Here is a 27,146-nt window from a genome sequence, read left to right on the forward strand (position 1 = left end):
TAATGGGAGGGGGGGGGAGGGATATGACCTCTCTTTTTGTTTCATTCTAGGTACAAATGCCTTTTGAGCACATGCAATAACAACTAATTCTTCGGAGCTGTAATTCTTACGCTTGTTGTGTGTCTCACTCTGAAGTTGTGCATTGAAGTCGTGGGACCGAAACCTGAATTGCATTACTGTTCAAGTGTACATACAAAATTGGAATGAAATTGAAGTGATCCTTTTTTTTTTCGTCTTTCTGTGCAATCAATCTAATAAGTCAGCTTATGAATTCCTGTTGGAATTGAAATTCCCCTGAAATTTCATCTTAACAGATGATTCCCTTGAAACCAACTGCAGTAGAAACATCTTTGGTCATACTACTTACATGTTCAAAAATGTATCTATATGTTTTTTGTTTTTTTTTGTTTTTGTTTTATATTGGAACTGCTGGGAATTATATCTTTGCTAAAAATCATGTTGGTCCATGTGTGCAGAAAAGAGCATGTGATACCGTGAAAAAAATATAACAATATATCCTTTTTTCATAATTTCTGTTGAGAATTCTTTTTAAAAAAGTCAAATTGTTCCAGATTTGATTTCAGAAAAATGTTTGTGCAATATGCCACAGTACATGCCTGGCTCAGAGGACAACATTTTTGTAGTGAATCCTGCCATTTCCTCTGCATGAACCATAGTCTGGTTTCATCAACATCCATGTAGGAGAGTTCTAACAACTCAGTGTCTTTTTCTCACCTCATGTGCATGGTGATCAGGCCCAGAACCGGGTTAACATCGAGTCCAGGATGCGTGAAGAGGTAAATGAGTTCATCAACCTGAAAAAATCCACTCCGCGTTCAAGTAGATTGTGAGAGATAGAATGAAGTAAAACAATTATTGTATACATTAATTTTTTTTTTCTTTACTCATTTTTCCACCAATTAATATTTTGCAAGATTTTCATTTTCAAAAATTTTGTGAGTCAGGTGCCATTTGCAAATTTAGATACATTCAAAATTATTCACACTGATCTTGACCTTGATACAATGTGCACGCATAAATTTCTCAATTCATTGCTATGTGCCGTTAGTGCGAACCTAACCACTCGTAAACATTTTGGAAAGTCCCAATTCCCCCCCCCCCCCCCCCAAAAAAAAAAGACTCACTAAATGATGATGATGATGATCCACAGCATTTGTATGGCGCCATATATCTGTCACAGAAACATTCAAAGGCGCAGACTCCTCCAAGACAGTTAGCAATTAAATGTCTGGTGAAAAATGTGAGTCTTGAGTGAGGCTTTGAAGTGATCCAGTTTGTCAATTTCACGGAGGATATGCATGGCATATACAGCGAGTGGGCAATGAAAGTTTTACAAATGTCAGACCAAATATGGATATGAATTTCAAAGTTTCATATGTTTTCAAAAACAGTGATGTCAATCACTGTCCATGCACTGCCTCAAATTCCATAAAGTTACAATGACATGGCCTCATAAGTATCTTATTTGCTTACTAACTGAAATCTTCAGTGAAATTCCCATATGTGATGAGAATTTAAGAAGAGGAATTGTATACTGCACTCCAAAGTGATACAGAAACATGACAATTTAGCATTGACAACTTTGTGAAGGGGGCTTTTAGTTTTGTAGTCCATGAATTGACAGAGAAAAATGATTTCGTTTTTCCTATGAGATGCATATGACTGGGAGAGTATTGAACCAGTTGCATCATTACTTTTATTTAATTTGCATAATTGGCATCAATCAAGTGACATCACTGCTTTATGAAAAGATATTGGATTCAAAATGGCATAAAGTTTTATATTTTTTGCATACTGTCAAAAATTCTGTAACTTTGTTATTTTCATCCGAATCTAAGAAAGTTTTAATGCTCCATCATGCCTTTACTCATCTTGTTGAAAATCGACTTGAACCCAGAGTGGAGTGTCCCTTTCAATCAGATACATGTATATGTATATGTATCTATCTGTTACCCAATGTGTTGGATTTTTAAGTGCTTTTCCTTCTTTTACTTGGATTAAAATGATCTTGATGCTACACAACAAAATATATATGTTAGAAATTGACACCATAGGGCAGGGTAATTGATGTCTTTTCATATAGGCAAAGTTTGTTAACTTTTTGCAAAGTGGAAGAGATTCCCAAGATCAAATATAAACAACAGGCACTTACAGAATCAATTTTGGGATAATTTCTTGTCTTCACAAAGTAATGAGATAATTCTATGCATTCATTCAAACATGAGAGACTTCACCTATTATTCATTTCTCTAGTCTTCACACATTTGCATGACACACATAAATCTTTCCCCCGTCATCAATATCCCTACCTAGGCAATCTCATGCAGCACCTCATACCCCGAGCAATGCGTGTTCAAATGTCTTGAACCTCCAACATTACAAGTAACATAGTGATGAAACTTCTTTCAGGTTGGGTTCTTATATCTGCAAAGAGGCAGAAGTTCCTGAGCTGTAAATGCATAATTTGCATCACACATACAAGTATATGTAATATTTTTGCAATCAACATTGTCATACACTGTTGCAGTCATTATTTCTGGCAGTTCAGGATTGCATGTGGAAAACTACTGCCAATTTTCACACACCTGACATAACGTACATGTACATTGTACACTGTATGACATGTTGAATGTATACAGAGAGTCAAAGATGTGTAGACACTCTGCCTGGTGGGAATTTTTTACCCATCAATAACAACAATATTTTGATTGCAATCAAGTAGAAAATCATCATTCATAGAATTGATTCACAAACTGGGGTACCTACCTGGATTTTGATGAATACAAGAGGGCAGAATTAACACATTCCGGTACATAATCCATTCCGCTGGTTGGTATCATTTTGGCTACATTGTAAAGCTGTGTTCCTTCACATGCAAAATTGCACGGTACTCAATGGCACCCCACACATGATGAGATCATGACAAATCTCAATGCACGGCAAGATCATCACTAGAGGGCGTCATACAGGAACATTCAATGCAAGAGTTTAGCATACATTATGAAACTGTGGCTGAATCTGATATGCAGTGTTTTATTTTTCTTATGCATGTCAACATATATGAATCACTATTTACTTTCCAGAGGTTTCTTATATCTTTGTCTATTTCTATTTATTTATTTATTTTTATTTCTTTCTTTATTCATTAATTATTTTTTTTCCATTTATTTATTTTCATTTATCTGTTTCATTTATTAAGTTATTTTTTTCCATTTATTTATCTATTTATTTATTAAGTTATTTTTTCCATTTATCTATTTATTTATTTATGTATTTATTTATATATTATTTATTTATTCATTTATTCATTCATCTTTACTGATAGACTAAACCCCAATGTTCATTTGTTTTTGATATCTGATTAGGGATAAACATCATTATTATTTGTGTATGTGTGTGTGTGTGTGTGTTTGTGTATGTGTTGGACACTCGTTTGCAAAATGCAAATCAACATCAAGATATGCTGGATACATTGATATATTTTTTTAAATCAGTTTTCCCATTAAGTTGCAGTATTCTAGTATCTCCCACTTCATATAATTTGTTTTTGATGGAAGGTTGATGTCTTATTTGCTTCATACACAATTCTTTTTTTTTTATTGCGGTAACCAGCAAAATATAATTTGTTTTTATTCAAACAAAAGTGATATTTCCCTTCCATTTTAATGCCATTTCTGATTCATAAAGGATTTTCCCCCTTTGTTTTTGAGCCACCACATTGTGATAAGTTGACAAGACTAATAAGGGTAGCTTTTAGGATAAGTTTATTGGAATACACTGTATCTTTTATTTTATTTCCTTGTTGTTGTTGTATGTTTGAGACGGGATTCAGGTAAATTTTCCCTGCTGTCAACTCATTATGGCAAACCTGCATCTGTGCTTACAGGCCAGGTATCCGATAATCAGTGGTAATGGACTTTGAGGCCCCACATGCACAGCTTGTTTATCATTGTTTTTGTTTGTTTGTTTGTTTTTTGTTTTTGTTTTTAATAATTTCCTTGTATCTATTCTCTCACAAACACAGCAGGGCCTGCAGCCCCGTGTGGAACAGCTACCTGCCGCGACTGTATCAAATGAGGACCAGAAGAGGTTCTCCATGCCTGAGTTTGCTAGCAAGTACTTCCGGGAGAGCTCTGATAAGTAGGTCCAGGACTGTTTTGTTGTTGTTGTTCTTCTTTTTAAGCTTTTCATGCCATAGTGTCAGTGCAGTTTAATAGATGATTTAATAAACTACAAGCAAAAACATAAAGCTAGCAAATAGAATCAAGAAAGTTAAAAAATGGTGAGATTTTTCTCTCACAATCTGTCTCTCTATCAGTTGAATGAATTGATTTATCTACAAATTGTACATTTATTCATTCATCTATCTGCCGTCTGCATATCTATTTATCCATTTTTATATGTTTTTTTGTCTATTTGTCTGCTAATCTATAGTCTCAATGATTTACTGTAATTCTAATTCTCTTTCCATAACGTAGACCTGTAAATATGTATGTCTTTCTGGTGACAGGTCTGTCTGTTAAAAGTAAGGATAAATCCATGCAAGTGTTTAAAAATCTCACACAGTTCTGTCAGTGGTAGTTGTCAAGAGTCAGAATGGTGTGTTTTAACCTGTTGAAGACTAGTCCTGAGTATATTCTGGCACGTGTCTATGGAGAATGTGAGTTATCGCAAAATCAGTTCGTCCTTAACAAGTTAGGATGGGTGTAACATCATCCTGGTAAAGGCGTGCAAAGTGAAAATGTGTCATAGGGTGTTTGTTTGTTTGTTTGTTAGTTTGTTTGGGGGAGTATATTTGCCATTGACCCAAATCATGAGTTTAACTCATTGCTCAGAGTTGATTTTTATTTTAATTTTATTTATTTACTCTTTTTTTAACTTGGTTTGGACTCCCTGTTTGTACATTAAGTAACAATGTGCCATCAATATGTGAGTGTGATAGTGACTGGTTGTAAAAAAACAGTTTTAATGGGGTGCAGTGTATTTGATCTTTAAATTCTCCCATGAAATGGGTGTGGGCATATCTTGTGCACATTACTCCAGTGAACAAAGGTGTACTCTTGATGCACTGTATCAGATATTATTGACTGCATCTATGGGCTAGCATTTAATGATTCCAATAGGAAGCTAATAGAAACCAGTAAAATCAACAGAAGCCAATAGGACCATTAAGACTGATTAGACATCCTGTTGGTTTGAAGTTTATGGGTTTCTATTGGATTTCTGATGGTGTTTATAGGAAAGTAATTAACTGCTGTGGGACTCACCACATGCCTATATGATAAGATTTATATAACACTTTCACTGACACCAGGGTGGAGATGTAGAGATGTCAAATCAAGCTAGCGTTTTTGTGATGTCATATATTGAACAATCGTCACGTGTTGCATTGCCGTGTTGTAAGTGAATTGATGGTGATGTGATTCTGCAATCCCCTGAAAGTAAATTTCCTTGAAGGATAATTATTATCATATCAAATTAATTAAAATCAAATCAGATTCAATGACAGCCATTTATCTCATACTTTGTGGTAAGGTTCATCATGCAGAGGAAGAGTGACGGGTCGATCCGCGGTTCTCTCAAGTTTATGGGGTCGCTGAAGAGGTCGCTTCTCAGAAAAGGTGAGAGCAGATTGCTGAACATCCATGCTAGGGTGACTTGTAGTTCCCTAGCTACCATGTGTCAACAGCATGTGACCCAAGAATTATTTCTTTTGCAGGAAATGTATTCCTGTTTGAAAGTGCAATACCACTCCCATGTTAAAGCTTGCTTTTATATGAAGGAAAACTTCAGACAAGCACAATTGTTAATATTCCTAGGGTAAGATATGAAGTGTTGAATGAAAACAAAAAAAAGAGCTATAGGTTTGCGAAACTTCAAGCTCGATTTATACTGGAAATGAGGTTGGATGTACATTTTTGTAGATACATTGTTTTGCCATCTCAAGGCCGCACAAGGCTCTCCCTGGTTGCCGGCAGTGACACGATGAACTTGGAACAAATACCCAAGCTCTGAAATTCTGACATTATGTTAAGTAGTCCAGGGTAGACAAGGCATATAAAATGAAAGCAAGAGATTATTAAGCAGAGGGATGAAGATATGGGGTATGAGTTTTCTTCAATTTGTCTCCCTCTGTGCAAATGAAATTTGTAGAATCACAACCACTAATATGTGCATTTTTTTAAAGATAGTAAGTTTTTATGAAATGGGGCCCTGGAATATTTCTGCTTTCTTGTCCACCAACAGAGAAGAAGAAGATGGAGGAGGGAGAGCCGGCTTCAATGCAGCAGTCAATGCAGCAATACATCATGGCCGTTTCCTTCACCAACAGTCCCATCCAGGCATCCCTCATCGAGATCACGGTTCCCGAACTCAACAAGACTGCCCTCGAGTGCTTCCTTGGTGAGTTGGGTCCATGTGCTATCCATCCATCCATTTACTGTGTCACCGTTAACTTTTTATGTGCCACGTTTGCACGCCTGACTCAGTTGATGGCATGCCAAGTTCGCATATTCTGCTCTAAAATGCACAAACCCGCTCAAACTGATTGATAAATCGCCACTGTATGCCACCATTAAATGCCATCATACAATGAAAGCGTTTCTAGCTGTTCCATTCCTGTCACATGTAGCTTGCATTCTATGTGGTGATTGAAGATCAAGCTATGTTCCCTAATGGATTTGCAAGTACTGTAAAACGAGGAATTTTTGGTGCGCACTTTAATTTCACGAATTTCGCGAGCGCCACGATTCGCGAAATTAGAATGCATGCGAAAGTCCTTGTTTACACTATATGCATTGAACGCCAGTGGCACTTAGCAAAAATTTCATGCCACGAAAAAGGCTGTGGGTTCCAATTCGCAAAAAATTCATGCCGTGAATATATCATGTTTTACCGTAAGTTTTAACGTTCTATCACTATTTTGTGTGCTAAAGTAATGCCTCTGCAATAATGTAGCTATACTGGTCATTTGAGAGAAAATAACCATAGGTTTGTCGTATAATTTACATCAAAGCAAAGCCTGGCATTTTCTCTACCACTTTGCTCAATATATGTCGAGGGTAACAAAAGTCCATTAAAGTTGCATGGATTAAAAAACAAGCTTTCTCATTGCATGACTTCACTGCTGTCTCAGGATAATGTGACACACAAGGGGTTTACGCCATGGCACAGATAAAGAGTTAAGACCTTGCCCCGAACTTTGTTGTTCATGCCCTCAGCCTGCACCAATACAAGATTTGTTCGTCTGTTTTTGATAGGTAGGGCGTGAGGATGAATAAGGTTTGAAAGAATAGTGGAAAAGGTGGATTATAACTTATAGATGCATAACAGTAAAATAAATCCCATTTATGCTCTTTAGCACATCTTAGTCTCAGTTTAGTACACAAAGAAAGCTTACTCTTTATGCTGATATCAAATACCTCAGGCCGTTTATTTACCTATTAAACCAGTAGTAATGTCCAGGCTTTTTTGTTTGTTTATTTGTATGCTGAAAGATATTAAAATCAATATTTCATGTTAGTTTAAGATTAACAACTTGTTCTTGTTGAATATCCATAATTACATTTGTTATTAATTCACTTTTCATTTTGACTGATCAACCTTATAAAATATTCTGACATTTGCTCATATATGTGACCCTGCATCACAAAACAAACAAAAAGTCGCCAGACATGGATTCTTTTAATAGTTAAGGACAGATTCTGAAAGAGCAGAGTCTAATCTTTAAAATGATGTATAACTTAATTGAAATGGACTCTCCTAACCTATCTGAATATTGGAAAGAAAGCACACACTTTGGAAAAGTGTGAACCGAGAAAAGAGGCTCTGAAGTACAGGGTCTATCTGTCTATTCAAGCGCTTAATCCTGTACAAAACCGTGCTAGCTGTGCAATGAATGGGACAAAAAACATGATGTAAACCACTGGGGCAACAACAATGAAGGAATTATCAGATAAAGTTGGAATTGAGCATGCACTATTAATACATTCTGTCCATGATTAATGCCAGCTTTCAAAGCAGCAGCCTTATCTCTTCAAAAGTTATCAGACTTGAAAGTGAAGAGTGTGCAAAGGGTTATCAAGAAATGAAAAGGGGCCTCTAAGACATAACCTGATCTCACTTCTCTCCAAAAAAAGAGTTTTAGAAAAACTGCTGAAAATGCACTTTCCCATTCATTTTATGACCCCCAACTTAGGAACAATGTAGAAGAAGGGTAGGTCTTTCAGAAAATATGATAAACTCAACATTGACGTAGTTGACTCATTTCACCTTTTTTGAGTCCTCACGTAAAATCAAGTGGTGCGACTTTTTGTTCGTTTTGTGGTGCACAGTCACATATAGTACTTGTTAAACGGTTTTGTCCAGGGCCAAGACAATGGCAGATTTTTATGTTCAAACACAAAGTTTATGTTTTGTTTGTGGCCAGGTTTTTCATAGAGGGGAAAAGAAAAATTATTGAATGCATTCTATGAACAGTACAAATGCTGCTATGATCAATGTAACATGCTATTTCTCTTTTCCCCACTAGCATTGCTTAACAGTAGACTCTTAGTTGTGAATTTAGTGCTCATGTGTTATTTCATTTTCTCTGTCACTCACTCAAACATATAGCACTGATGCAAATAATGGGAGACTACCCTCTCAGAACACGCGGCGGTACTGGCCAAGAGAGGGCGATATATGAATGTGTCATCCTCATTATCAAGGTATGTTAAAATCAGTTAAGGATATCCCCATAAAAGGGATTTGGACTGCCTGATTTGTATCCACTTTGTTTGTTTCTGTTTTTCTCATCACAGAAGGGTATGTGTAGAAATCTCTTGTCAAGAAATTTTCTAGGGAGAGAATGAGGTGCATTTATGAATGAGCTAATCATTTTGTTTTAAAATGTTTATTAAGTTGATTTGCTGATTATAATTACAGTATCTTTGTTGCTGCTGATAATTCTTGCAATGTTTGTGCTTGTCATGAATTTGCCTCTAATTTACTCTCACAAGGTGTCGAGAAAATGTGCTTCTGTACAGAGTGTCAATGCTGTTGCTTCATAATTCTGATGAGCGCCCTCTTGTGGGCACTGTGTGTTCAGCTAAACTTTGATCTGGGCACCTGTTGCTATGAAAACAACTTAAACTTTTGCCTGTTTAGTCTTTAAATCCATATCTTACATTGGGCCAATAGTATTTTCATCTTATGAGCACAAATATCAACATACCATTTTCCCCACTTGAGCAAAAAAGGCAATCTCTAGTGAGGAGGGACTCATTTACAAGAAAAGTTTGTCCAACTTTCCAAGAAAGTTGTCTCTTTCATCCAAGGTATACATGTGGAGTATTTGGACTAGTGCCCTCTACTGTTAGTGCTGGTCAGTCAAATCCATTTATGCTGTCTCATGGTGTTGTAGTGGCTCCATCTTGAGTAGATTTATCTTCGTATTGGTCTGGTTTAGCCTACTCATAATTTTTTCACAATATGTACATGTGCAAGTATACCAATCATTTCCCAAAACGACAAATACACAATACTTTTTTTTTTTTTGTGAGTGGGTAAAGACTCTAAACAATAGTGTGTGAACCAAACTTTCATTTTCCCTGTGTCATTTGTGTGATCTGTGTAAAACTTTATAAATTTCCATCTCTTTCTGTAAAATTCATCATCAGGTTTGAACTAAACATATGAGGGATGATTCTTAGGGGTAGGGCATACACAGTTGTTCTTATAGTTAAGATGGCACTGTGAATATGGGCTCAAAGAGCCCAATATCAATAAATTTAAGATCCCCCGCCCCTCCAGAGCCTGTAGTTTATTGCATTTAGAAAGGAGAAGAGCAAGGTGAAGAACACTACAAGCTGCTCACGACTGTAGCAGAGATGGCCTTATTGAGCACTGAAGGGAGAAGGAGGGGGGGGGGGTAGGTGTAAGAAATTTGTAAGGCCAAAGGGGTACAATTTGCATATGTAGCTACTCTTATCAAAAGAAATTATGAGATTTTGACCAAACTGGTCAGGAATCATTCTTAGTTGCAGGTTGATATGATAAAGAACTTGTTCAAATTCCACCCAAATTTCACCAAAAGCCCCAATGGGGGTCCTCATAACTAAAAACTCTTGTTTCTTTGTTTGTGTGCAAAGGTGCCCTGTTTTTTGGAACTGAAGAAAATAGATTGTTCATGTACCCACATGATACACTATTTTGTGTAGCTGTCTGTATATTACAAATATATAAGGGTAAAAAACACAAAAAATCATGGTAGATCCAGGGTGGTCCTTATTGATGAGAGTACCCTGGTCATTATTTTCTCCTATAAATCGATTCTGAGGAGACTTAGAAGAAATCGTCTTTGATGAGAGAATGCAAAGTTATCCCCAAGGTACGTTGGGGGCCTTGGGGGCAGTTTGTTTTTGCTGCTATACATAACTCTATGTTGTAGGTTGATTTTTTTTTTTTTAACTTTAGGCAAAAACACACAGAAACATCTTACCCAGCAGAGCACAAAAAATTACAGTATCTTGACTGACAACCAAAGGCAACGGAAGATAGGTCACAAAGGATGATGAATGCCACAGAAAGTCTTTGTTATCTTTTAACATGACTACTCGCTGTTACTACTCCTGCTTTGTTGTTGTTTTTTGATGAGGATATGATCACAGTTTGAATGTGTAGGAAAGTTCAGGTTTTACTAGTGTGCATCTACACTGTGTTTCCAATCTCCACTCTGCTCAGGCCGGCTACAAGTACCCAGAGCTTCGGGACGAAATCCTGTGCCAGGTCATCAAGCAGGTCACGGACAACAGGAGCCCTAAGAGGTGAGCACAAAGCACGTCTATGACCAAATCATCAATCCTGCCACTCACTAGCCATGTAGCTTGACCCTAGGGGCCATATATGGGTATGGGACACACACAAAGTGTGAAATCAGTGATCAATTGACTGTACGTCATTTTCAAGTGCAATGCTGTTCCATGTTCAAATCGATTTTGATAAATCATTCAAATTCATGAAATTCTTCTATAAATCATGCTTATGACAGAATTTTCCTCGAAATCAGACATGACTCTAGAATTTGCAGTTGGAATTTTTTTTTTTTTTTGCACCACAGTCATATTATTAGTTGAAAAACAAACGGCAACAAATTACTGATATGTTGATGCGGTCATATCACTACTCTTTCTATTGTTTGTACACAGAAAAAAAACAAACAAACGCTTTACTTATAGTCAATAATTCATCACCTGCAGCCTCTTCCAGCTAAAAGCTAGTGTTAAGGGGAAGGTAAACCCAAAGAACAATGTGGATTGAGTGAAAGCAGCAACATTAGTAGAACACATCAGTGAAAGTTTGAGGAAAATCGGACAATCGATGCAAAAGTTATGAATTTTTAAAGTTTTGGTGTTGGAACCGCTGGAGGACGAGACTTCTAGAGGATATGACGTATGAGTGGACAACAATACAAAGAAAATATAAAGGAAATTCAACAAGAATTCACTTTTCTAGAATTATGAAAGAGCAATGGACCAACCGCTTTCAGAAAGCAGGGGGAATAATTGCTACCCTTAACATATGTCAACATCAAGTTGATGGAATTTGTCATTTTCATGAAAAATGGATTTTTGCAGAATTTTCTTTATATTTTCTTGGTATTGTTGTCCACTCATACGTCATAACCTCTAGTAGTCTCCTCATCCAGCGGTTCCAACATCAAAACTTTAAAAATTCATAACTTTTGCATCGATTGTCCGATTTTCTTCAAACTTTCACTGATGTGTTCTACTAATGTTGTTGCTTTCACTCAATCCACATTGCTCTTGGGGTTTATCTTCCCTTTAAAGGAAGGGTGTGTACAGTTCTGGTCTGTCAAAGAGCATGCAATTCTAAGGGGTATCAAAAGTTTATTTGATGAAATTGGTTTTGAAATGGCTGAGATATACAAAAAAAAGGTGAAACAAAGAATCCTAATAAAAGGCGTGGCCTGTCGCCTTCTATTATCACTTTTTTTGATATCTCAGCCATTTGAAAACCAGTTTTCATCAAATAAACGTTGAATTTTTCTTAAAATTACATGCTCTTTCATATTTTTCATTAGAGGTTTCTCATTATCTCACTTAGGAATGTTCAAAACATGAATCCCCACTTCAACCAGTACTGTACAGTCCCTTTAATGGGGAATAATGATGCATGAATATTTGAAACAAAGGATGCATTTTTATATATATATATTTTTTTTACACACTGATACATACAATTGTAGGGTAGCGTACATTGTAGGGTCACTGAAAGGACATGCCACATCTACCATGAGTTGGCTAAAAAAAAAAAAAAAAAAGGTGAGGGAAGTAATTCAGGAAATGAGCGTCCCTGATGTTTTTTCCTCTGGAAGGACCTCTTAACCCCCTTCCAGATGGTTGAAGGTTTATGGGTTGTTTTTGGTTTTCTTTTTGTTATTTTTCAAATAAGAAAGTTTCTGGGGATTTGTATGTTGATTAACCCATTGAAGACAGGGTTACTTGGGCAGGTGTGTATGGGAAAAGCGTGTTACAGCAGAACAAGTCTGTCCTCAACGGGTTAATGGGGGAATTGTTGTCAGTTTGTGACATCATGCATGGACAATGATCCTATATTATAATCGCGTAAGGATGGCCCCCATGCCTTCCCGTGGTTTATTTTGTGCGGCTATCTCCTCCGAAGCCGCCTGCTCCGGGCCCCCCAGACCGGTGCCGTCGGCAGCAGGAGGGTCTCTTCTATTTCCCGTTCGGGTTTCGTCCCCGCTCCTCCTCCGTGTCGACGTCGAGAGCGGTACAAAAAACAAAGAAAAACAGAAGACAAACACCGACGTGCAGCGTTTGCGCGCTGGTATCCCGCGTCAGTGCGTTGCGAAGGCTCTATCATATCATCGTTCTTGGACGCACACACACGCACACGATGTATACGGGTTATACAGCTCGCGCCAGCTCGCAGGCTCAGGTCGCACTCACAGAACAGTACACTGTGGCGGTAGCACAGTGCGCATTCTCGCTCGCCCAGCTGATCGGTTGCGGAGACACGATACACGCACTATGGGTACCGGGTACGGGGAGCGTTATTTTTTTAAAGACGGCACAGATTGGGGCATGGCGCGTGTTAAAACCTATACGAAAAACGTTGGGTTAGGGTTTTTTTGTTATGGTTATGGTTAGGGTTAGGGTTAGGGTTGGGGTTAGGGTTAGGGTTAGGGTTAGGGTTAGGGTTTGATGGTTAGGGTTAGGATTAGGATTAGGGTTAAGTTTAGGGATAGGGTCCCCGATAGATTTTTAGTTTCCCCAATCTGTGCCGTCTAAAAAAAAACACGCGTACGGGGAAGGAGGTAATACCTCCTTGGTACGGGCAATATATTGCAGAGAGATATGTGTGTACGCATTGAGCCTGTCACTGTGTTGCATTGCATATGATGCGATCTCGGTACACGGGAAGCCGTATTTTATTTCCAAAACTGCAGGATCCTCTGCAGCTCAGCTACGTCATTCAATTTACTCTCAAGACGGGTATCATTGTACTCAGACTGTTTAGCAGTGATGTCGACGGCTAAATATCCACTTAAATTTTGTCCTTGCCGATCATGCCTTTCCATATCAGATTACAGGCCTGCGCCAGTGTATGTATTGACGATGGTTACACAAAACACACTATCTGCGTGCACGTGATGGCTCTCATAAGAACACGGCTCGGTCGTTCAAGGGCATTTACGTACAGTTCGCCATTGGCGTGGCCAAATGAAAACAGCGAATGCTGTTATTTTATTGTATTTTGCACAACTACAGGATACTATGCAGCTCAGGTACGTCATTTAGTTTGCTCTCACGTCGGGTATCAGTGTAGTCAAGACTGTTTAGGACAGCTAAATATCCACTTAAATTTTCATCCTTGCCGTTCGTGCCCTTCCATTTCAGATTACACGCGCCGCTGTCCATTCGTTGATTGCATAGCTGCTGTAAACATGAATATTCATAAGACATATGTGCGGACGTAAGGGAAAACCGCTTTGCCGACCGCCTATTTTTGGAGTTACAAGTGGAATTTCCTAAAGGAGTGGTTCTATAGTCCGTCAAACCAAGTTTGGGTGATAAAAATAAAAAAGAGGGAGCAAATGAAGACAAAAATATTCTTCTTTTTCCCATAACGTGGGAAAAGAAATATTAAAGAAAAAATACGAGGCTCTGAGACCCATGGATACCCACGGATGCCCAATTATTAAACCTATAATGACTCTCATCTCCCCCTCGCCTCCCAAAATAAATATTTATTAAATGATGATACAATAATAATATTCATACAACAATGATAATAATGATAATGTACAGTCTGAAGCAGGTAAACGGGCGAGGATATGTAAACATATTGTCGTTGTGTGTGTGCGTGTTTTTTTTTTTTAATGACGTGGTAAAATGAATATTATTCATGACATACGCCGCTTTTCAGCTTTTTCATGAAGAGAAAAGATGTGTGTGCGTTCGGGCCAGATAGGGCTCATATATATATATCTATATATTTGTTTTTTTTTTTTTCAACGGGCGTCGAGACTGAGGGCGAATGGCATGGGGAAGGGGGAGATATGCTGGGCAAAATGTCAATGGCACCCCCTCCCCCCCCCCACCCCATGCTTCGACGGGAAGAATCTTTGGGCAAAGAAGACAATCCTCGAATTTCCACGGGTGCTGCTAAGTTGATCTGTGATAACAGTAAGCGGGGCGATTTTAAAGTCCCATTCCATGGACCGGCTCCTCAGCTCAGGTGTAAGGAGGGGATGGCCATGGGCAGAAGAGGGTGCAAAAGAAGGAAAGGAGAAAATAGTAAAGTTCTTTCTTTTTGACTACTAAAAACGCGGCGAAAATAATATGAATAAATTCAAAAAAAATATGAGGCCCTCAGACCCGTGGATTTCCACGGGTGCTGCTAGTATAAAAATAATGTATTAAAGAGAATTCCGCAAATACATGTATGTCATTTTAGTGAAAAGTACACATTCCATCGTTGTGGTAGTGACATGTTACTAGTGATATTATTCCCCCTGTTTTCTGAAAGAGGTAAATCAAGTACTTTTACATTATGCTAGAAATATGGAAATGTGTTGAATTTTATTTTATTTTCTTAATATATGCCATCCACGTGCGATGTCATGAAATATTGCAGTCTTCTTGTCCAGCAATGGTGGCAACAAAAACTCTTAAAACTTGTTTTCCACAGATTGTCCGACTTTCCTAAATTTTGTCATTGATAATAATGATAAAAGTTAACAGTGCTTATACTTAATGCATACCAAATAGTGTATAATTGATGTGTTCAAGTGATATTGTGATATTCGTTCAATCCACATATACACGTAGAAAGTATTGGGGTTTTCCATGCAAGGCCTATGCTGTCAAAGGCAAATGTTGTTCAAGGGACATCCTCATCTGATAATTGTTCTCCCCCATTTGTGTTTCAGGCAAAGTGCTCAGCAGGGCTGGCGACTGCTGCTCCTTCTGACAGCCTACATGCCTTGCTCCAAAGTCCTTCGGCCCTACCTCTTCCAGTACCTCACGGAGGCAGCTGCCCAGGATGGGCCCAACGTGTACAGCGGCCTGGCAGCCATGTGCGCGCAGAACATGCGCAAGGCGCTGCGCTACGGTGGCCGGCGAGTCATGCCCATCGAGACTGAGGTCACCAACTTACTGGTGAGTATTAAAGGGACTCGGGGGGAAAAGGGAAACCCCTGAATGTAGCTCCTCCTGTCCATTTCGGCAAACTGCTGCAGTGCTTTTTGACATGCATCACTCATTAGTTCTAGAGTGAGGGCATTGAACGTACACACCAGCAAAAATCAAACTCATCTTGGCTGTTAAACACCAACAACTTTGTAACAAATGCAAAACATCGTTTGAAATAAAGGTATGATACCATGTAGGCTTTATGAGTGATGAGATTATATAAATCTCTCAATGTCTGGAAAACTGTCTTTTTTACAATACATCTGCCAAATTTGGGTTTATTCCTAACGAACAATGCTAACATCTCACTCAGTGTCTCCAATATAGTAAAACCATATGAGCAAGGTTTAGGCAAATTTCAAAGAGTTTACTCGAGTCTTACAATTCCTGTGATTTCATTCTGCTTTTCCCAGGACGGACGGGTGACCAAGCGACAACAGTTCATTCTCCCCGGTGGAGCGCGCACCATGTTAAAGGTCAATGCCAGCACTGTGGTGACTGACGTACTGGACGCCCTGTGCAGCAGCCTTGGTCTCACCAACGAAGGCGACAGACAAGAGTTTGGCCTATTTGTCATCATAGGCAACAGTACGTATTGAGCCGTCTTTGCACACTCACCAGCTAACAGATTGCTAATTAGAATCCAGTGCCTGGCCATTGACCTTCCCATTTGTTTGATCCTTCTAGATCTTTTTTTCAACCTCAATCTTCGTTATGCTATTTTGTTTTTTTTTTAAAGAAAAGAAGAAATTCCTTTGCAACAACAGCAACAAAACGATACTGCACAGTTGCAAGTACTACTGCATGGTACAGTGTGTTATGGAGCTTCTGCCATATGCTACATCTGGGATAAAGTTAGCGCACATCAGCAATTCTGATATTTTTCTGGTGTATTCTCATTTCTTATTCCAAGACATCCCTGGTTCGACGTTTTCCCCAAACACTCCTGAGGTTCGTAGAGCATGAAAATAAACATTAATGCTTGTACGATGTAAAATTTAGAAGTTATGACAAATGGTGTGACCTATTTTTTTTTTTTTAGACCAATATATCACTACGTTTTGAAGTACAGATTTAATGGTTGAGCAATGCGCTGATTAAGGCTTGATGTGATTCAAGGTGAAGTTCACTGTGTTTTGTTCCAAAGTACAGAAAAAAAGGCTTAAAATAAGTATGGTAACAAAATTCATTTTGACAAAAATGAGCATCATTATGACAGTCAGTATGAAATATTATTATGCTTACATTTTTAATGTAAAGTTATTGTTTTTCTATATTTTTGCGGTTTTCTTTCTTTTTAGGGTATTGTTTTGATGTGAGTCACCTCCATGCAAAAATCTAAGCTGTGAGGCCTGATACCAAGACAAAATAGCACTTACTTACAGTATTTCACTACTTGTGTAACTATCTGGTGAAACAGCCCTCTATAATCTGTGTTTCGGCGTGCAGTGCAATATGACAATATTCTTATCTATATGACTATAGATTTGTATGTCACATTTTAGTTTAACACTATCAAACACAGCCTGTCCAATTCGTTGAATGTTTTCTGCAAAGTGATAAGGAATTTGCAATAAATGTTTTCATTTATAACATACACGTAGATTAGTGAATGTGATGTTAATATTACGTAACACTTACATCATATCTACTAAAGACGTACAGTTATTTTGATATGAAACTCCTGAATTTATTCCGTAGCACAATACACAAACAGTTCCCTGTTACCCTTGAATCTACTCTTATTCAGTTACATATGAGAATAGTTGCTGTGAAAACGGAATTCGAAATTGATTCCAATTGGCCAGGAAAAGTGCTACATGTCTTCGTCACATGACCAGTTGGCCATGTCTTTAGAAGATGTGAAGTTTTTTGTTTCAATGTAGATAAAGGTAAAACTGTCCAGAAAGATGTATAAATTAAATGAAAATTGAGCAAAGGGTTTTGCTCCATCAGGATTTGAACCTTAGACCTCCGGATTTCTAAACTGGTGCTCTGTCAACTGAAGTATAGAAGGTCCTAATGTGGTGTTCATGCCAGAAACCCTTTAATCTTGATGCTTGTATGGTCAGAAGCCTATGTAAAACTGACATAAACCTGATGGAAAGATATCAACTTGGGAGATTTAATGCAAGGCATCACTGAAGTGATACAGCTATATGAATCTTCATAAGTGCAAATAAAAGGAAACTAACAACAAAGATAAGATAGTATTGATGAAAATTGATTCAAGAAAACCGGGATTTGAACCTGAGACCTCTGGATTGCTAGACACGGTGCTCTGCCCACTGTTGTTAAGATATTACTACTTGACACCCACCAATCTATGCCATAACATTTTACACTGAACAGCTCATTTGAACATGGAAATAGATAATTTGAGGAATGTGTGGGTAGTTAGTACACAAGTGATCAGGAATTTGTTCCAACTGGCCAAGAAAATACAGATGAAAAGAGAATAAAAGTACATTTATGACGTCTTTGGTAGATGTGAGGTCATTACAACTTGACAATCACCACTACAATCTGTAACACTTTACACTTAATGGCTTACTTGAACATTGCAATACTGGTGCATACATGGAACTTGGAGAATATGTGAGGTTTTTCTTAACAAATGATCAAGAATTTGTTGTAACTGGAAGTGGTTATATCTATATCATGTAACCCTTGGGGCTTGTCTTTAGGAGATGTGAAGTCATTGTAGCGTGACACAAGGCAGTTTATTCCATGACACTTTACACTTAACACCCTACTTTAACAATGAAAGAGATAATGTGTGGTGTGTGTGATTGTTTTGTTTTTATTTTTTGTTTCATTGGCCAGCATGAGGGTGTTTGAGCATGGCACAGGCTTAGCTTTTATCGTATGACCTTTACATTGCGTCTTCATGAGATGTGAACTCAGTGTCAAATGTCATGTCTGGTCATGTGATAGAGTTTAACCACAAGAATCCTGGTAGACAAATAATTTTCACACAGTAACACCAGATAGTTATTGATCCACTTTGGGATCTCCATGCTATGGTGCTGTCCAAGGTCACATGCTTAAGTCAAAGGTCAATACAGGCCACACGTGTAAGTCCTCTGGCACGAAGCCTTTTTAGAATGTCCTCACGCTGTTTGGAAAACAAAGTGTGAGAGAACCAAAGCTGAGTGCATCAGCACAAAATCTTTTTGAGATCAACGATTGTGATTATAAATCATAACTAGGGAGACTATACCCCAGAAACTAATCCCACCGACTAATTTAGATAGTTACTTCGACAAATGGAACTGCTTAATTCGCCCTTGACCGGCAGTGAGAAATGGGTACTCATATGCATTTCAGGAATTCTGGAATTCAAGTGTAAGTTAACCCTGTGTGTTTTGAGTGCTGATTGGCACAGAAAGCCCATAGTATTGTCCGCTGTCCCTGGCGCAGAAAGGGTTAAAGACTTCTGAAAGATCTCAAAAGACCCTCTGGCCTAGTATGGGCTCTCACTGTAGGCTTTACTAGTCTCTATTAATGGCCCTCTGCCTACTCCTTGCAGTCACTACAGCTGGAGGGTCTTGGACAAAGGCTAACTGGCAAGACTCTCTTTTGACAAGTAACTATGCACTTGGGACAGAAATATCATCTTTTTTATGCATAATTAAATTTCTAAAAGCTTCTCACACTCTCTGCTGAATATGGTAATGATTACCTTTGCTATGAAAATGTGCAGAGTTATGTATGCTTAATGCTTTGAGCCACAGACTTAACTACCATGCCTTTTTCACACTTCTTCGTAATTTTCTCAAGTTTGCTCTATTTATCCATTCCCATGAAAATGTTCACCCTGGGTGTCTCCCTGGTGGGCAAGGTGCAGTCTGGAAATTTCCTTGTTTTATTATACGTAGTCAAATGATAACTATCTATCACATCCAAGCTTGGAAGCCCAAGACTGTAGTTGCAAAACTTTCCCAAGAGTTAAGCATTTCTGATGCATTATAAGTTTGATACCAAGCTACTTTGGCATCATTGATTTTTCAGAGAAAGGGGTCAGGCTGTGGAATGAATAGCTTTATTGGACAGAAAATGCTGTTACAGTGTGATGGTAAAGACCGGGAGGGGAGGGCATACAGAGAAAATTGCAATGATTTGAAAAGGTATTGAGAGATGTCAGTCTTTAGATGCAAAGGACTTTAACCTTCCCAAACTAGTGTGTTATACCCTGAGATGTATATTCCCTGGAACATTCTAATGAACTCTCCTGTTTTATAATGCCAGTTTGAATACTAAAGTATCTCGGAAATGAATGCTTCGAATTAAAATTTTATAGGTACAATGTAGCCACTTTCATAGCATCATCATCAAGCCCACAACATGCATAGTACACTGTCATGAGTGGTACAAACTATAGCAATTTAAGCAGTGTACATGTCATCTGCTGAGACAGATGTTTTACACAGGTGGTCCTATTCTTTCAATTGTTTCCTTCCAGAGCACAACGAGACCATGCTCCAGCAGAACGACTACATCATGGACGTGTCCACCCACATGGAACAGATGGGCGTCGGCTTCGTGCTGCTCTTCCGGCGCATTCTCTGGATGCGCCCCCTGCGGCTGGAGAATGAGGACCTTGTGTCCATTGTCTACAGCCAAGTATGTGTGAAGGGCGTAGATGTTATGTAATGTTAAGTGTGGCTGCACTAGTGGATATGCGCACTGCCTGAGAGAGGAGAATGTGTCTGATGGGGTTTCATGACATTTTCTCCTGCAACATTTGCTGCCATGAAAAATCTGCATGCTGAGCCAAACATAAATTCTACCCACAGACACAATCCTAACCCTAATCCTATTTCTGACATCAAACTAAACCTAAAACCCTATCATGACCCTAAACCTAACCCGAGAGAATAAGACTGGAGCAATTATTGCGAAGCGAATGTTGTGTCTTTGTGTGAAGGAGCGGGTTCAGAGAGATTACTATGCGAGGAGCTTTGAAGAACCAAAGCAGTCATGTAAGATTTTGTTGTTGTTGTGTTGTTCTTGTTGATGTCAGTCATGCCATACCAAGTACCAAATGAATTTCATTCATATGTATTATTCATGGTTAATTCAGAGATTATGGATGCCAGCCAAATGCTGCTTTGTCATCCCCTTACATAGGATGCATGCCACCCAAGAAAGAGTCACAATAAATAACCAATAATAATTGACACACATTAACATGTATATTACTATAAGAATACACAGCCAAGGCAGTAGGCCCTACAGTAGTTTGAGATTATGTTGTGACATGATGATATTAAGCTTAAACATGGGTGTGTGTCACAAGTAGAGTGAGTCAGTGGTCCTGCTTGGTATTCTTACTTTCTGTTTTGTCTCTTTGAATCAAGGAACTGATCACAAAACGTAGTGCTTCCACATGTGGCAAACTAATCAGGATCAGAATATGGGTTCTGTTTTTATTATCCTTTTCCGAACAGGAGGTTGCATGATCAGCGATAAACAAATGCAACATACCTGGCATCCCAAACCAAATCCATTTAAACTGATGATTGTTTACAAATGGCACTTTCTCAAGGACGATCAATCTGCTTAAATAAAAGTGTGAAGTATGTTGAAATCTGTCATTACTATGTGAAGTGGCACATGAAGATATCGTATTGATCTCTCCGTCTCGATTTCAATGATCTCTGCAGGTCCGTCAGGATTACATCGCTGGCCACCTGGTCATTCTTGAAGACGGTCAGTTACAGGACGACTTGATTTCAGCCATCATCCACCTGGCAGCCCTCCAGATTAAAGCCAACGATCAGGTCCAGCTCCCAACCCAGTAAGTGTCAGTTGCTACAAGCCAGAGAATCCACTACCTCCTCTCCCCTTCCTCTGGGGTTCCCATATTTGGCTTTATATTATTGTATGTAAATGCAGCCCCCTCCTCCCCCCCCCCCCCCAAAAAAAAAAAAAAAAAACAAAACAACAACAACAACAACAACAACAACAAACAACAACAAACAAACAAAAAAAACAAACAAACAGACAAAAAACAAACAAACAAACAAACAAACAAACAAACAACAAAAAACATGATAATGATAATAAAGTAGATGAAAACAAAAGAACCCAACAACAGCAGCACCACCACCACCACCACCAACAACAACAAAACATGTTAGACTCTCCTTGTGACAGAAAATGCAGGGTTGTTCTTTATGTTTGGGAAGGGGGAGGCACAAGGGGAGGGTTGTCAACAATTTTGCTATTTCCTTGTTGGCATTTTCTGAGAAGTAATCTTTATTCTGATGAAATATCAAGTTTAGAAGGAGAAAATATTTCTTGAAGACATAACTTTCTTGTATGAGGTATTATTTTACATTCTGTTATACACTACTAGCATTGATGACAATGTCAAAAGTAGGGATAATTCCAAATAGCAACAGGGTGTGCTTAATATGTATGCAAAGTTTGGGACTATTTTGATAATATTGTGGTGATGCTTTGATTCCATTTGTTCTCTCCCTGTGCTTGTCCTGCAGAAAGGACATCAACCTGGTGCTACCCTACAATGTAAAGGACAAGCAGCAGCCACAGAAGTGGCTCAACGCACTCCACGCCACCCTCAGTGACCTGCACGACATGAACCCCGCCCAGGCGCGGGCCCGCTTCGTGGGTGTGCTCCAGAGGTGGCGCCTCTTCGGCTGCAGTTTCTTCCCGGTCAGGATGCGCAGCGCCGCCAGTCCCAGTGAACCGCGCCTCCTGGCGATCAACAAGGAGGGTTTCTACGTCCTGAAGGACCACACCCATGTGAGTAATTGTCACAAGGATGACATTTCCTTTTTTTCTTTTAACCCGTTGAGGACGAGTCTTGAGTATCATATGTGATCCTGCATCACAAAACTAACAAAAAGTCGCTAGATATGGAATTTTTGTTATGGGTAGATTCTTGGAAGAGCAGACTCTAAGCTTTATAATGATGTATAAATCAATAAAATGGACTCCGCTAACCTATCTAAATACTACAAAGAACGCACACACCCTGGATGGAAAAGTGTGAACTGAGAAAAGCGGCTCTGAAGTACAGGGTCTATTCAAGCGCTTGATCTTGACCAAGCTGTGCTAGCTGTGAAATGAAAGGGACAAAACACAGGTACAATATTGTACGATATAGTAAACCACCGGAGCAACAACAATGAAGGGATTATCAGATTAAGCTGAAATTAAACATGTTCTATTAACACATACTGTTTATGATTAATTCTAACTTTCAAGGCAGTGGAGTTATCCTTTATTCTCCACCCAAAAGCATTGTACAAAAACTGCTGAAAACACACTTTCCCATTCATGTCATAATCCAAAACTAAAGAATAATGTAAAAGGGTAGCTCTATCAGAAAATATGAAAAACTCAAGATTGACTCGGTTATCCCATTGCACCTTTTTTGAGCCCTAGCGTAAAATCAAGGCTTGCAACTTTTTGTTTTTTTTGTGATTCACGGTCACATACATGTAATATATACTCAGGCAAGGGTCCATGGAAAATGTGTGTTAAAGCAAAATCAGCCTGTCCTCAATGGGTTCAACGACCTGGGGGCATTTCATGAAGCATTTTGTCTGACAAACTTGTCGGACAAATTTGCTCTCAGCCAATCAGATGCAAGGATTTCAGTAGCTTGTAACAGTTTGTCAGAGAAATATCTGACCAAAATGCTTCATGAAATGCCCCCCCCCCCCCCCCCCAGGTAGCATGGGGAAACATGGGTGGTTTGATTGAACTGATCTTCATTCACTGCACATTAGGGTACATTTGAAAAACCAAGAATAGCACCTGTCAGCCGTATATCAGTGAATATGTGCATCAAAGTGTATACACATATGTGACATTTCAACTCTAGTCATGATACTTCAGCTGTGTGTGTACATGTACAAGTACTTACTGTAAAACATGATATTTTTTCGTGGCATGAAATTTTTGCAAATTGGAGGCGACGGCCTTTTTCGCAGCATGAAATTTTTGCGAGTTGCCTCTGACATTCAGTGCAGATAATGTAGACAAGAACTTTCTCGTGCATTTTAATTTTGCAACTCTTGGCTCTCATAAAATACTGAAATTGAAATGCACACAAACATTCCACGTTTTACAGTGCATTACATAGAGATCAGTGATAAACGCCCTACACAATTTGTTTGGGAGATTCTCGAATATATTCGAACTGGGCCGGCCTTTCCATCTCCATGGTATCCCCACACTACCAGGTCTTTCACACACATCGTCAAAGACTTAGACAGGATATTTTGAAAACCTTTAATGAAAAGAGCATGAATGATATAGGGGATTTTACCTTCTTGTTTGTTAACTCAACACAGTTTTTCATGAGTGATCTCTTACTCTGATTAACTTGACTGTACATTAAATTGATTGTTGTAGCTGAGAAGCTGATATTACGGGAATCATAACTTTCAAGATAGATGTGTAATTTTCCTTGTCCTCACATATCCCATCTTAGCATAAATGGTACTGTACGTGCAGCTAGTTAAGATGTTAGACATCAGGTAAAGTGGCAATGCAGGAAAGTGTGTTGGCATTATTTTGGAAAATACATCCATTAAGATCTGTTAGAAAAAAAAACTTTTTATGCTGCTTAAAGGTCCTGTTTACCTTTGGGAGCAGTGATTTTAAAATGTTAGAGAAATCACTTTTGATGCATATATATAGGTCAGTTGTGTCACAAAACTTCCGACCATATAAAATGTTTGCAATAAAGCTTAAAATATAAGGAGATATCACTATTTTTCTCATTAAACCGTAAATGTAGACGGTTTAGTCAGGAGACATTTTTATTATAACTATTTTTCACATTTTGTATATTTAACAATACTTAACATGGATTACACTGTTTCATATTTTTACATTGGTTGTTTCTATCCCTAACTCACATTTTAGAACTATTTGAAGCACTAATGCTGGGTGTTTGTTTCGTCTGCAAATGGTAAATTATGCCTTTAAGCCATGCAAAAAGGCAGCAATGGTACATATGTCATGGAATAAGGTCAGCATTGTTGGCAAAAGCGTAAGATTAGAAAAAAATGCACAGTAAAAGAAATTTAAGAGAGAGAGAGAGAGTATCTTTGACTGAGACTGCAGGTTTTGCAATTTAGGGTTATCAATTTATAATGCTTGTAACAATTGCAACTGACCACAGTTCCTCAATAGTGTATTTTCTTCTCCTTCACACACACAAAACCATATAGGAGATTCTTCAGCACGTCTCCCTTGGTGAGATAGTCTCAAGCCGCAGACTGAAATCTCACGATGGGGTGGTGTACTTTGATGTGAAGCATGGTGACCTGATGATGCAGAAGGTGTCTCGATTTGAGACTAATCAGGTGAGCATACTCTCTCCAAAGATCCTCTTGACTGAAAAGAATAATCATTTCCTCTTGAATCAAAGTAAACATGTGCATGGTTTTTTGTGCGCATGTGATGGCTTGTGTGTGTGCATGTGCCTGCTTGTTTGTGTGCATGTGATTGCTTGTGTGTGTGCATGTGAATGCTTGTGTGTGTGCATGTGCATGCTATGCTTGTGTGTGTACATGTGCATGCTTGTGTGTGTGTGCATGTGATATGTTTCTGTGTGAAGCAGACTGTATGTATTTCCAAGGAATTCAAGGGACTGTACAGAGCTGGTTGAGGTGGGGATTTGTTTTGAACATTCCTCAGTGAGATAATGAAAAACCTCTCATGAAATATGAAAGAGCATGTAATTTTAAGAAGGATTCAATGTTTATTTGATGAAAATTGGTTTCCAAATGGCTGAGATATCCAAAAAAGTGCTAATAATAAAAGACGACATGCCACAACTTTATTAGGATCTCTTTGTTTCACCATGTTTTTGGATATCTCAGCCATTTCAAAACCGATTTTCATCAAATAAACTTTTGATACCCCTTAGAACTGTAATGCTCATGCTCATGCTCATAGAGTGGTTTCTGAATACAGTTCGGCCTCGATTATCCGGCCTCCTTTTATCCGGAAATCTCTATTATCCGGACGCGTCCACGCAGTGAAGGACTTATTTTTTTCATCCAAAAATTGAGAAAAAAAAACAAAACAGTAACTTAAACATCTTTTCGTGGATCTATTTCATTAATTTCATTAGATGTGCATAATAGGTTTCTCAATATCTAATGAGGTATACAAAACATCTGTGATTTTCACCTAAAGATATACTTTATTTTGTGAAGAAGGGACTACAATTTTGCGCAGGCTAGCATAGATTACACCACCATTGCGGGGTATGCTACCTGCCTAGCTGCTAGTGCACTGGGACGGCAGCTTGGACGGCAGCTACATACATTAACATTGTGTCTCCCATATCCGGCTGATTCGCTTATCCGGATGAGTGCCGGTCCTGAAATGGCCGGATAATCGAGGTCGAACTGTATCTTGCAAAACGTTAAAAGCTAAATCCTCACCTCGACCAGAACTGTACACACCCTTTAAGCTTGGGAGACAATCTTATGAATTTGGCTGTTGACAGCAGTCTTTTGGTAGATGTAGGAATCAGTTGCTCTGCGAATAAATGTGCGCACAATTTTTTTTAACATCACTACAAGATGGACTGTAATAAAGAGGATCAATCTGTTGTTTTACAGAAAAAAAAAAGAATATAGCGCGATCATATTTTTGGCTGACAGGTCTAATCAGCTTTAATGCCTCTAACCCCATCGGGTGCTAGAGGCATTTTGTCGTTTATTCATCTGTCCCATATCTTGCTGTTCTGATTTTAGTAAAAAAAAAAAAAAAAAAAAAAAAAAAAAATGCTTGATAGATTTCCGTGGTACACAGCCCAGGTAGGCTGCATTTGGTATAAATTCTACGATGATGAATAGATGCTGAGAAAATCCCCTCAGTTAAAAGGTTAACCCTTTTCACCCTTTCTGCCAGCTTTCTAACTCTTTTGTAGCATCTTCCACAAGTAGAACCTCATGTCATTCTTGGGGTCACCTCCTTCATTTGTGTACATCAACCATAAATCCATTTCCCAAAGTTCATGCACAGCAACACCAAATTTGCCATTACCCCTCTGCTTCCCACACACACCACATGGATCTAACTCATTCACTGAACGGCACTACTCGTTCCAACCTGGTAACAATAGGGGCGCTGTGGCATATTGGATAAGTCTCCCAACCAGGACACAGGTTCACTTCCTGCCTATCAGTGCTTACCTCCTTGGACAAGATGCTTTTATCCACCACATGTCCCTTGGTGTATACATGTGAATGGATACTTGGCAATTAATGCTAGGGTAATTATAATGGCAGGGCCCTCTGGTAGAGCAGTGGCAACACTGAAGAGGCTATCCTGCATTGGTAAATGTTTTAGTGGTTTATTTTTGGCCCCTTGCTCTCAGCCACTACATTTACCTTCCACTGA

At 38.7% G+C, this 27,146-nt stretch overlaps 1 protein-coding gene across 1 annotated transcript in view; it reads left to right on the forward strand.

Moving 5' to 3' along the window:
* Positions 1–27,146, forward strand: part of LOC140232202 (unconventional myosin-XV-like) — a 158,702-nt gene that overhangs the window by 126,622 nt on the left and 4,934 nt on the right. The window contains exons 39-50 of the mRNA XM_072312340.1: positions 756–797; positions 4,046–4,161; positions 5,557–5,642; positions 6,268–6,423; positions 8,635–8,729; positions 10,744–10,826; positions 15,479–15,707; positions 16,154–16,328; positions 20,206–20,366; positions 21,410–21,543; positions 22,247–22,514; positions 24,959–25,093. Coding sequence (XP_072168441.1) covers positions 756–797; positions 4,046–4,161; positions 5,557–5,642; positions 6,268–6,423; positions 8,635–8,729; positions 10,744–10,826; positions 15,479–15,707; positions 16,154–16,328; positions 20,206–20,366; positions 21,410–21,543; positions 22,247–22,514; positions 24,959–25,093 — 1,680 coding nt within the window. The remainder of the gene's footprint in view (positions 1–755; positions 798–4,045; positions 4,162–5,556; positions 5,643–6,267; positions 6,424–8,634; positions 8,730–10,743; positions 10,827–15,478; positions 15,708–16,153; positions 16,329–20,205; positions 20,367–21,409; positions 21,544–22,246; positions 22,515–24,958; positions 25,094–27,146) is intronic.

This window comes from Diadema setosum, chromosome 8, assembly GCF_964275005.1.
Source record: "Diadema setosum chromosome 8, eeDiaSeto1, whole genome shotgun sequence".
In the NCBI taxonomy this organism is placed as follows: Eukaryota; Metazoa; Echinodermata; class Echinoidea; order Diadematoida; family Diadematidae; genus Diadema; species Diadema setosum.